Here is a 12,810-nt window from a genome sequence, read left to right as displayed (position 1 = left end):
ATGTTAGCACTCCTCAGTACTACTATACAAGTGTCTGGACAACTGTTTCCATGTGATGCTGCATGTTATATAGCGCGTTGTTCTGTTGGCATATATGAATCTAAAATATAGGTAATTTACAAATTACCCCTTCAATTATATCTGAAGTTACCCTTTGAATTACAAATTATTTTCATTTATTCACCGAATAAGCATTTGACTTTTTTTACGTAAAACGCTCACATTTAATTAGAAAAAATGGGGCGATTTAGTAGAAAAAGTGAATACATATAAAATATCAAAAAGTTAAGCGGTTTATTGTTTAAAATATCAAACAAGAATTCTATAAATAAAAATAGAAAGAAAAAGTTTATTATGAAATGTTATAATTTTATGTTCAATTATCTATTTGAGTCATAATATATATCGTTATAAAGATATAAATTTTTTTATAAATTATATCTCTTTTAGTTTTACTTACTATTAATTTAAAAAAAGAATAGTCAAATTCTTCAAGTATATTTTAATATAAAATGCTGATACTATTAACATTGTACTCTTGGCAAGGTAAAACTTATCTACATACTAAGCTGCCCCGGATTTATTTTGGTACGAAGTTTGAGATAGACTAAGTTTGAAAAGCGAGCCAGTTTGGTCAAAATCTACTCTTGAAACTGTTTAATTTTTCTTAATCCAAAAAATAACAGAAAAAATTTCAAAATAAAATTTTAAAAATGATTAGATATAATTTTCAGAGTACCTATCTAAAATCTACTTGGTTATTAATTTCCGTAATTTTATTTTCGTCGGGGTGTCATTTGCAAACTTCGCCGGTTGTCCGAGTTGGATCCTTAGTGAATAAAGTATTCTTTTAATATATCAAATCAAATTAAAGTGATCAGAGTGTAGCTTCAGACTGCAAGCTCGCTTCTGACAACGAAATCCTGGACGGATGTGATGTTGATCTGATGGTTTCTATTCGCTTTCGTTCTCTTATTTTTTTTTTTTTTCCTTCTAAAGAAAAACAAGAAAAGAAGAAGAAAAAAACTTCATCTTGTTCTTGTTGTTGGCTTCTCCCGAAACTCCTGTCGCTCTCTTCTGTAGTAAGATTCCATCTCCCGTTCCTGTTCTCGTCGCCTTCTATTAATTAGCCTAATGACTCTGGATTTCTGCTTAAATTTTTCAATAATACATATAACTATGATCACCCTGCGTACTTTTAAACTACGTATATATTTTAAGTGATAAGGAGGACACGAGTATTAAGCACGAATAAAGAAGGTTTATATGTACACTTTACTAAACAAGAAGATGTGGTAATCTTTTTTATCATGCTGCAAAAGTTCTAGTTGCCGGATATATAAAAAGAGAACATGAATAGTGGATTGCCGGATAAAGAGGACGTGAACACCGAACAGTAGAAGCCTGTTTCTTTTATATAGATACCTCATCAATCTGTCTCTGGTTTTGGTGATCAGTAGGGTAATAATGGCCTGTGAATATAAGTTTTACTGGCATGCAAATTATCAGAATATTACATTGGGTTGCTCGTTACGTGTGTTTGAGATAGACTATCTAATAATGGCCACAGGGTTTTTAAACACTTAAAACCTCCATAATAAAGACAGCCAGGTTTGTCCCCATTAAGTGCTGCATATGTCAGTCCTTTTGTCCTGCTTCATCTAATCTCTTTCTGTTACTGCTCATTGCTCCTTAGGAATAAGTCCTTGTCTGCACGTCTGTGCTGCTCATATCCTACAGTCGGTTGAGTGTGTGTGAATAGTAGCACTAGTCACAATGCCTTCACTGCTTCACATGAATTCAAATAATTGATGGGCCACCGAGCTCATTATAGCCATTGATGGAGTTTTTGACCATTCCAGCCTCATCCAAGCTTTATATACCCAACAATAAATCACACTAAAATATTAATAAAATGGTGAATTATTCAGCATTTTTATTATGGTAAGCCTACACATCTAAAAGAAATTATTAAGTCATGGACAAAGGTATCGGATAAAAAACTGTTATATTTACTGCCTTATTAACTTATAAATAAAACACTGCTCAATTCTATGTCTAAGACTGCAAAAATAGATTACTTCTGGTTTTATCATTTCGTTAAATAAAATTTGGGGAGGGTTAATTTGGTCAAAAACTCCCTATTGATTCTATGTACTTATGTTAAGGTGAAGGTATTAATACATATAATTTGAGTTGGTTCAAACGAAATTAAACCAATAAGGTAGGGTTGCTTTCGCATATTTCCCTATTATTTTATAGGTTGGTGTTTTTTTTACATAATTATCACTGAAAGCTTTTAAATATCACAATTAAGGTTCACATTATTTAAAATATCATAATTGCTACTAATGTTATTTTGTGAGTTACTTCTAAATAATCACAATTAAAATTAAACTTCAATTAAAATACTATTTTGTCATTATATAAGTTTAAAAATGGTTCATAGTATAATAAAATCTATCTTCTCTTATGCAAGATAAGAATTACATTATTGACAAATAATTTATAATCTAAATTTCAAAAGAGAAGGATTTTTTAGTTATTCATGTGTGCTAGTTAATATTAAAAATTAATCATAATGACAATTCTAAGAGAGACAAAAAATAATAATAATAATAATAATAATAGCAATTACTATGACAAAATTCTAATATCCAAGTTACAATTATGTACAACATCACTAATTTTCTATTGGATCTAATCAAACAAGCTGAATAGAGGCAGAATAGGGCCTTGAAGAGATGGATCCAACGGAACAGAGCAGGCCAATTGTGCCAAAACTAGGCAGGAAATTGGATAGATGATCAAAGCTTTGGGCCAAAACTAGGACAAGGCCGGAATCAATCACTACCTCTTCTTCACTCAAATTTTCTAATAAGCTTTTGGTTGGTGCAAAGTGAAAAGAAAAAAAAAAGAAGAAAAGAGAAGAAGATAAATCATAATTTAGTCTTAGAAGAAGATTTCTGGGATCTGGGTGTGCTTTCTTTGGTGCATTTAATTTCTCCTTCCAATATATGTACTCCAAAACAAAATAGAATTAAAACATCCAAGAAGTCTAACAGAAGCAAAATCTAAACAAAACTCCCCGGATAGCTCCATTTCATCTTGGTCAGACCTCTCAGGGTCAAACACTAGCCAAATCCACAGTGTTTTCCGGGTGTCTTTCTCTTGTCTTCCACCGTACAAGTCCTTGTCTATAGTTCTTCCATCTCTTTCTCAGTTTGTCCATTAAATGTAACTCTCTTACAAATATACATTGATACAAAGAAAACAAGGTTAAAGGATATAAAAGGAGGGCTGAGACTGAGAGAGGCCAAGCCTAACTCGTATCCTTGCCCCACGATATTCTAATACTTCCAATGCCTCAAATTTCATACTACCTTCTATATTTTTGTTATGCTATTTTGTTACTAAATTCTTTGGTTTTGTTATGCTACCTTCAATCAAAAGAATCTATGTTTTTATATCCTGGCATATATGATGCACCCTCGTGAGTCATGCTGTCACATCTTTCACCATGTGATGGTGGGACTCATGCAACACTGTGGAGATTATGACAAATGATGTTAGGAAAGTTGTCTTTGTATGTATGTATCACTTGAAGATCATGCACATGTCGATGGTCAGATCCATCTCCAGTTACATGCTCCTGTTTTGGATATTCAGGAACTAATATATTGTTTCTTTGTCTAATTTTGCCACATTAACTTTTATCCTGCCATTACTGCAAGTTTCACTTATTGTTTCAGTTTGCTGGTGGTCATGCCAGCCATGGATCAGTTCTGTGATGCCCATTCATGAGAAAGTAGTCAACTTTGAGGTGACAGTGTGGAGTATTTCTTCCCTGTCCGACTCTCCCTGCAAGAGAAAGGGAGATTGGTGAGAATAAAGACCCTGGATTATGATCAGGTAGCTAGTTACTGCAACACTATTCTTCAAGTAAAAACTAGTGTGTTGTAAACTTAATGATACACTTGGAATACTGGAAAACCAGATACTTATCTTTATTATAGATAGAGCAAATGGTTAATAATGATCCAAGGATAAGAAGAATCCAGAAAAGAATGTGGTCCTGACACCATATCTCTCTGTATGGATCATACTATTGGTGGAGCTTATACTCATCCTCCTTTTGTAGATTTGAACAGAATTGGATTCAATTCCAATCTATTTGAATAAAGCTACTGCAAAGAACATATCATCTACTTGCTATGTGCTCTATAATAGCAGCATTAGATTAAGTCTATCATGCATTTGTTAAGTAAATATACGCGGTACAGCCCAAAATTATGCAGTTAAAAATATTTAACTGTCTTCGTTCTCTGTCAGCGTAAGCTTTTAAAGAAACCACAATTGTGACAATAAGGACAAATTTACAGGAAAAAAATTGATTAGATTTATCATGAGTAATCATGGTAACAAGGACATTCCTCTGCAATATCAGAGTACATAATATTCGAGTCAAATGTGGATAGTGCAATCAGATTAGAAAAGAATTTGTGGATCCAATGAGCTTGCATGAAACAACTAGTGGATAGAGTAGAAGGATAAGAAAGATATGATCCATGAGCTGTGGCCATGTTACCAATGGGGCCTATCACTGGCATCAGTCTATTTTAGGCTTTCAACATCAAAGGATAGAAAGAAGAACAAAGCACGAAGAGGGGGAGAAGAGCTGTCTACAGCCCCACGTATCATGGAGGCTTCTGCTTCAGCACTCCAATACTTGGATTCTCCCCGGGTCCTACACAAAATACTATCAGTCTATCTCAACCACACAAGCATGGCCCTACTAGATTTCACATCAGCAACATGCTGCATTACTGAGTCTTGCCACTAGAGCAGCTGAGCAAATTTCTGATTGGATTCATCACATGGAGATTGTATCTTTCTATAAAAAGGAAAGTGATGGGGTTGGTCTTAGGTGGAATTGTGGGATTTCAGCAATATAAGATCTATGGACTGTTAATAAATAGTCAAATACAAGCATGCATGAACACAACATGGCCAAGTTCAGAAATAATATGTACTTCCTTTTTCTTTTCTTCTCCCTCTGCCGACTGTCACTCAACAGCAGACACTCAAAAGCTCTTAAAAGATAGAAAAAGATCTGAGTATGTTACAGATCAAAGGTAATGCCTGGAGATAACTTATAACATTTTTAAATGGGAACGAAAGATATAAAATCATTCAGGAGAAAACAACCAAAGAAATAAACCTTAATACCATTATAGTCAGCCATTTTTTGCACTCCTTGGAAGCTTGGAAAAGATTAATAAGTTCAATTAATGACCTCTTAGGGTCAAATAAAAGGATAGCATGGATTAATGAAGAAACAGACATGGATTACTTCCTAGCATATGCAGTTATAGATAGATGGCTGTGATGCCTGTCTCCAGAAAGAATCACTGGTTTGGCAGACAAAGTTCAGATGTTACCTGAGACATGTCATAAGATTCCAATACCATCAAAGCAGACTGTAGATTATGATGCACTTCAGTCTCACTGCAAACATATTTTTCACCATTTGGATTGCGTTGCCATAATATAAAAGTTGCCCTAATAGGTACATTATCCTCATACCTTAATAACAGGTCGTCATATTATCCTTAAAAAGGTTTTGACAGTTGAATAGATAAACCAGAAAGATAAGGATATTTTGAGATCTGCTGTTGAATTGCATATTGAGATTTCCATAAAAGCATGGAACCTGTTAAGATTTTTGTCCAAAATATGTGTGTTTGCAAAGCTTCATACAATATGTCAGAACTATCTTAAATTCACAAGTTTAGTAACTATTGGATCATGTCCAATTGTAAAAACTGTTCTATTTTCCTATTCTAAACACTTAGTTTAATAGGGAATTTTTTTTTTTTTTTTTTTTGGCATTCCCACATAAAACCAGTATCCATGGACATGAGGTAAAGTTAGATTGGTAGGACCAGAAATTATCATCATTATGTGAAAGTGAAAATCTTCCATCAAATACCACATATCTAAGGACATACTGTCATATGCACATGTGTGGGCTCTTCTTACTAATCGACACTAAGCCAAATGGCACCAACCTACTGTTCCAGTATGATTATCCAACTACCTCTACTTACTCCTCTTGCCACACAGCGTGTTAAATTCAATTACATGACAAAGCTATCACAGTTTGGGAATGTGTTTAAGATAGGTGAGAAATTTTTTTTTTCTGGAGAAGATTAATGCCATGGGTCCATTGGAATGTCGTTGATGATTTAAGATTTCTTACGCCTCTAGAATGAAAATTGCAAATCTAGTCTAACTAGTTCGCCGTATAAACAAACAAGATCTTTACAGGCCTACTCATGACAGACAGAGCTTAACTTGAAGTAGAATAACTTGTGAACAAGTATAATGGGATATAACGGGGACAGAGAAGAGTGTTCATACAATGAATAGAATACTACCAGAGAGACATTATTTTCCAATTGGTTAACTTCGCCGGTCACCAAATAGAAGTTAACATTTATGAGATTTGTTATTGCTATTGCAAAGAATTTCCTACATCTTTATTAGCTGCAGTTTTCGATCTGAATTCATTAGCTGCAGTTTTCGAGCTCACAAAATATAATCACTGTTTACCATTTCCTTGGGCTGTATGAGATGATGCTGGGCTTGTAATCACAATTAGATATTAATGCAGCCATTAAGACAGGAAGGAGACATGGAGCTCTTCTTCTGAACATATTCTGATAGGATGAAGTTGCACCAGCCGCGGAAGAACATTGCTCGATGTCACCCGAGAAGTACCACCTATATCTGAATCAATTTGCATTAACCTGTCCATATCCAGAAAAAAGATGTTTGAAACAAAGCTTTTAAATTTAGATGATAATCAGTTTGCTTGGCTGATTCATACATATCCATACAAAAGTATAATAGAGATAAATTGGAAAAAGTATGATGGTGACATGAACTGATAGAATGGACATTGTGATTATGAAGAAAAAAACGACATCAAAGACTTTAAATAGTTGACATATTCAAACACCAATTTAAGTCTATTTCTCTTAAACATCTTAATTACTTTTCACATTAATGGATATACGGGGCGTCTGCGCTCCTACGTTATGCAGTGGAAATTATCATATCTACAATGGAGTAAAAGTGACAAATGTTCTCTTACGCTAAAGTAGGTTTCATTTGTCTCAGTTAAAAAAAAAGAATAAGAAAAATCATAGTACAATTCATAACCTATGGCACTTACCAGTTCTATTGTTTTGGATACTTTCGGCAGGAAATGCTCCAGCAGCAGGGGGGAGACTGCAGTTTGGTGCTACTAATGTCTGATTCTGCGGCACCATTTGAGTTCCATATGTATAGAAGTTCATTGCCTGCATAGAGTTGTGCCAAAATCTTTCAGCAACAGGGAAAAGAGGAAGCATATAACAATGGTATAAAAGATGTTGAACCTGAGACGGTAGCTGCATGTGATTGAGACCAAGGTAGTGAGCATATGATTCGGGAATATTAACATTGTGCATAAGAGCTGGAAAACTTGCTGGATTAAAGTGTGGTGATGGGCACAATGGTGCTTGGTTTGCAGTAGAAGTTGAAGCCATAGTTTGATTGACCAATGGAACTCTTGGCAGTTGAACTGGACTATGTACTGAAGCCATAGAAGCAGGACTCATCCGCATGCCCATGCGTGACATGTACTGATGGACACCAGGAAACATCATCGGTGCCATGCCACTACCCATCCACATTATCTGAGACACCCAGAGTGAGGACAACTCAATATCGACCATCTGATACATAACCATGGTTTTCATATAACAAAGATGGAAAATTATTTATAACCTGAACTTGTAGTTGAAGTGTCTTCAAGTACTCAATTGCCTCATCTAACATCGACGCCTTGTCAGTCTGAAATAAAAAATTGCCATTTAATCAGCAAGGATGTGAATCAAACAAAGATGATATCAATAATTGCAAGAAGAACTGATATACAGAGTCGATGTAAACTTGTGTTTCATATAATCTTGTGCTAGTAATCAGACTATGAACATATTTGATGCTCTCATAAAATGGGAAGAAACTAAGATATTATAAAAAAATGTGAAGCTTTCGTATAACAGTAAAAAGGAAAACTTATGGAACAATGGCAATAAGACTTCCTAACAAGAATCACATACTGTAAAATAATCTCCATCCATCTTTAAGATATTCTAACCTTGTTGCAATGAGGTATAAGGTCTTGCAGTGCTTTCATCTTCTCGTTAATTCTGTCCCTTCTTCTCTATATTGAAAAAGAGTTATAGCAAGAAAATGAGGTACAACTCATGACGCTCACGAAAAGAAAGCATTATCATCAATTCTCACCCTCTCTGAGAGGTTATGGACTTCGGCCGCACGGCTTCTGCGAGCAGAAGCAGATCGTTGAGGTGGCTTCTTCGCATCGACAGACTCATACTCAGCTTCCTGCATGTTTAACAAATTCCATGCAGTTAATTTCTTTTTCATGAAGTCACTAATTTTGAAAAATGTGCCATACCTCTCATCCTTAAATCCTTTAATTTGACAAATTAAATTAAAATATAGTGAGAATAGTACCTCACTCTGGCTTTCAGATTCTTCTGTATCTCTTCCTTTTCTTTTGTTGCTCTGAGTGTTTGTGCTCTGCTGTCTTGTTCTTCCAAAACTACAACCAGACCCACCTGATGAAGTAACAGTAGCTTCATGAGTAACTCTCTGTTCCTTTCCAGAGAACAACTTAGGCTGTAGATCCTCTTTCAACTTTGTTCCAACAACACCTGTTCCATCACTGCTCGTATTGCTTGGACCGGCCTGTATCTGAACTTGGTTGCTTCCACAAATACTTGAAACAACTGTCATTGTTGAAGACTCTCCTACTCCTACCGGGATTTTATTTGCCAATCTTTTTTCCTCTAATTTCTTATTAGAGGATCCCAAATGAGCTCTTTCTGGCCTTGAGAACTGAGGAAAATTAATAAAACAATTATTCTGTAAACTTGGAGGATCTTGGATAGAACCGATAACGTGTGACTTAGGAGGAGGCATCACTTTTTCTTGGAATAAATTTGACTGCTGCGAAGCAGAGGGAGAGACACCTTCAATGGTTTTACCAAACTTTGAACATCTGTCATCTTGTACTGGGACATCCTTCATCATCTTATCAGTCCCAGCGGCTTCCACAGCTGGCATTTCAAAGAAGAACTCGGAGAAGATATCCTTTTCTAATGAATCATCAAATGGGTACTGGAACCATGACACAGTCTCATCTTCTTGCGTCAAGTCTCTTGTATTCCCTTGAGTCACTCCTGATTTTAGTACTACTGACTCAGGTTTCTGAGCTTGTCTGAAGTCGTTAATCGCAGACAGGGATTTCCGATGAGTCTGGCTTTGCATAACGACATGCCCGTCGCGCCATAAAAGTTCTATAAGTTCACTCTCTGGTCTGTGAGATTGAAACATGAAAGACTTAGATGTCTATACAAATGTTAAAAACAACACCATCCTTTATTTTCCTGGAAATTTCAGATATGAGCAAGAAGAGAAGCAAGCAGACTGACCCAATAGTTTTCTTTTGATTTGACATGGCTAGAAGATCCCTAGAAGATGGTTTCCTGCTCTGTCATCAACCTCTTCTACATAAGCTGAAACCACAATATGAAACAAATAATTAAAGTCTTGAAGATCAAGAACATAAAATAGGCACTAGAATTATATTTTACATTCATAAAGAAAGAGGGCAACAGGAAGCAAACATGTACAAGGAATTATAGCTAGATCTTATGGTTCAATATCTAAGCACAATTTTTTCAGCGTACCTTTCGACAAACTAAAAAATCTTGATATCTTGGCTGCCTAAGTAAAAGGGGAAGACATCACATGGAAGTGACAAGAGTCTAGAAGAACAATTCAATCAAAAAAAAAAAAAAAAAAGAATTTTGAAGCACTTATAGGTTGTTATGTAAGAATTTATAGTTTCCAGCCTCTCATTTCAAGTGTATCTAATATATTAAGCTACACAAGGTAGAGAAAATAACTTAGAACCTGAAACGCAACAACTTTGAGCAACTTGGAAGCCAAAACATTTTTAAGTTCCAACAAAAGATAAATGGCCAAAGAACAAGAAAATCACTAAATAAGCCACAAACCGATACCAAAAATCAGATAATAAGAGGGGAAAAGACCCAAGATTTTCTCCTTTCCTACTATGCGAAAATATAGATGCCAATTAAGACAAAACTGCAAATTTCTCAACGAAAACAAAGATAGAATCAAAGAGACGAAGAACCCATTCTGTAGAATGAACGACAAGTAAAAAGAAAATTAAGGCCCATTAAAATATAAAACAAAAGAACTCAGCAAAACGGTGCTAAGTTCCAAAATCTCCGCACAAAAAGGAGAACAACTTCATGAGCTCCAGAAGACATGGACAAGAGAAGCAGATAGTTACTTTGCAATCACCGAGCGTGGAACGATTCTGAAAACTCCAACCTTATCACGGAATTATAAGGACTAAAGACGAGGCAATAGCAAAGGAAATCTACCTGTCCTCAATCACCAAGAGCTTTTCACTTGCGTTGTATCTTCTCTTTCGACTCTGTTCCGCGAATAAGAGTCGGCCATTAAAAATAGAGGGAATTTTTATCAAAAACGCCCTAAAACTTATCCTTTATTATCATTCACGCCTCCTATTATATAAATATTAAGGTCGAATGATAAATATTTATGTAATAGAACCAGAATATTATAATAAACTCAAAGCTGGCTCTTTTTTTTGGTAAATCTCTCTCTCTCTCTCTCTCTCTCTGCCTCTCTCTCCCTCACACTCAGAGTCAGAGATCAACTTGTGGAGAAGAAGACAAGACAAAGGCAAAGGCTGTGGGTTTGCTAGATTTGACGCCCACTGTGGTGGCTAACAAAACCACTGTTGGATTCGGATTGGGGTGGAGGGGTGAGGAGAGGACAGCGACATCATCACCATATAAATCTCAGCATACCATTTATGTGGCATAAATTTATATGCATGGGTCCCGTTGTAATTATCATTCTTAGAGAGGATTGAGAAAGATTGCATCAAAATGTTAATAAGAAACAAGTAGATGTTGTTCCTTGGAATCAGAATGCCCTGCTTAGCAGCATCAATCCTAATTCCAGGTTCTCTTATGTTCATTCCTTAGAATATTGGACTTCCAAACTCCAAATAAACATGCTACGATGCTGCTGCTGCTACTTCTTCTTCTTTTTCCTTTTCTTTTAAATTTTTTTTTTATGGTTTTTGTGCTTAGTAATAATACAATTGAAATGAAGCTTTAATAGCTAGTTGATCCCTGTATATATATATATATATATTTATATATTTTTTAGGAGGGTGTGAATAAGTCAAAAAAAATAATAATAATAATTCGAATAGTGTACGTAGTAAAAAAAAAATTCTTCAGAGAGTATTATCCCTAATAAAAGAAATACAGGGATCAAATTAAAAAAAAAAAATAGTGTAAACTATAATATTTCGATCTGGCAGGGTGCTAACTAAGAAATTCCCTTTTTTTTCTCTCTCTCTCTCTTCTTGATTCTTGATAAGGTCTTAATTATTCTAGAGATACGATACACAGTCATAACCATGGTCTATATCGTCTAATTATGTTTTGATGAACGTAAGCTCATAATATAGCTAGAGTTATAGCCACGGATAGAGGAGGCTCACATTATGGGCATTTATGCTGTTCATTGGATTGATCCAATAAATTTCAACGATCAAAAGGGACCTTTTTTTATTATATATATAAAAAAATTCTTTTACATGGGCGAGTTGCATAGTTTTTTGATGCCAACAGCAAGACTTTATAAGGAAGAGGCTGGTGGTTGAGAGTTTTTAAAGTGTTGAGATTGACATCTGACATAACTCTATTCAACTATTTTAACCTATTCCACTTACAAAGCAAGTCAAACTAGTTAAATAAAGGGCAAAAAAAAAAAACTATTGTTACAAAGCCACTTATTAATTCTCTTATATATATATATAAGCCTTTAATTTTAATATAAATTCTTTTGTTGTGTGCTCATTCTCACTTTTAACATCTAATAATTTTAAAATTAAGAAATTACCTTCATTGTTAGTTTTAGGCGACACTGTTATAACCTTAAATAACTTCATAGTTTAGTTTAAGGTTGACCTCTATACTTTTTCTAAACTATTTTTTTTTTAACATAAATACCTAAAACACTCGTTATGTTAGATTTTCATTATCTTTTTCTATCTATAAGTTAGTGATATACAAGTCATGTGAGTAGATATATGCCATATTTACTCTTGTATTTTAGAGCGACAAAGGGAGAAAATTTAATTTTTTTTAAAAATAGCATTACCTTCTTATGGGAGTATTTTAATCTTTTAAGCTTTTTAATAGTTCAAAGAGTCCATATATTACCAAAAGAAAATAAAAAATTAAGGGTCTAAGTATAATTATACATATAATTTACTTTGTAAAAAATTTCATTGTTAACTTTCCATTGGCTTATCACCCAAATGTCACAATTTTAAATCCACCTCTAAATAAATTTGTTGTCGGCAAATTATTTAAGTGTTAATGATTTTATTCAACTCCGTTTAATAGTTCAACGATGCGTTATTGAATTGGAGTAGCAGCTCGATAACATTGATGGAGCTTAAATTTAATGGCTACGACGGTTAGCGGTCTAAATGGCCCTTGAATAATTAAAAAGAAAAAGAAAAAACTTTCCATCGACTTACTGTAGAGTAACGTGAAGATTAAGATTCATCATTATAAAATTTGAAGAAAA

The 12,810-nt window shown here is 34.5% G+C and overlaps 1 protein-coding gene across 3 annotated transcripts; it reads right to left on the bottom strand.

The window, feature by feature from the left end:
- Window positions 1–6,359: 6,359 nt before the first annotated feature.
- Window positions 6,360–10,833, bottom strand: LOC140762907 (transcription factor PHYTOCHROME INTERACTING FACTOR-LIKE 13-like). Of its 3 annotated transcripts, none has more exons than XM_073100885.1 (9): window positions 10,554–10,833; window positions 9,570–9,653; window positions 8,590–9,454; window positions 8,359–8,457; window positions 8,210–8,275; window positions 7,837–7,902; window positions 7,446–7,745; window positions 7,241–7,367; window positions 6,360–6,812 (listed from the first exon to the last, which is right to left on the bottom strand). In XM_073100885.1, the coding sequence occupies exons 2-9, from the start codon at window positions 9,593–9,595 to the stop codon at window positions 6,808–6,810; spliced, it is 1,554 nt and encodes a 517-aa protein (XP_072956986.1). In that variant the 5' UTR covers window positions 9,596–9,653; window positions 10,554–10,833; the 3' UTR covers window positions 6,360–6,807. The 3 variants fall into 3 exon arrangements, with proteins under 3 accessions (XP_072956986.1, XP_072956988.1, XP_072956989.1); XM_073100887.1 differs by lacking the exon at window positions 10,554–10,833 and adding an exon at window positions 10,460–10,515; XM_073100888.1 differs by lacking the exon at window positions 10,554–10,833 and adding an exon at window positions 9,828–10,430.
- Window positions 10,834–12,810: the final 1,977 nt, after the last annotated feature.

The sequence above is a fragment of the Typha angustifolia genome, chromosome 7, assembly GCF_048772165.1.
Source record: "Typha angustifolia cultivar Huaian chromosome 7, ASM4877216v1, whole genome shotgun sequence".
NCBI lineage: Eukaryota > Viridiplantae > Streptophyta > Magnoliopsida > Poales > Typhaceae > Typha > Typha angustifolia.
Note: the sequence above shows the minus strand (reverse complement) of the source record. Positions and strands in the feature narration are given on the sequence as shown.

What these genes read in the sequence shown, in the direction of transcription:
- LOC140762907 (XM_073100885.1), bottom strand. Translation starts at nt 9,595, where the DNA reads ATGTCAAATCAAAAGAAAACTATTGG. An exon ending in TCCATAACCTCTCAGAGAGG is followed by an intron (nt 8,276 to 8,358) that starts GTGAGAATTGAT and finishes TTTTCAATATAG; the next exon opens with AGAAGAAGGGACAGAATTAA. An exon ending in TTATACCTCATTGCAACAAG is followed by an intron (nt 7,903 to 8,209) that starts GTTAGAATATCT and finishes TTTTTATTTCAG; the next exon opens with ACTGACAAGGCGTCGATGTT.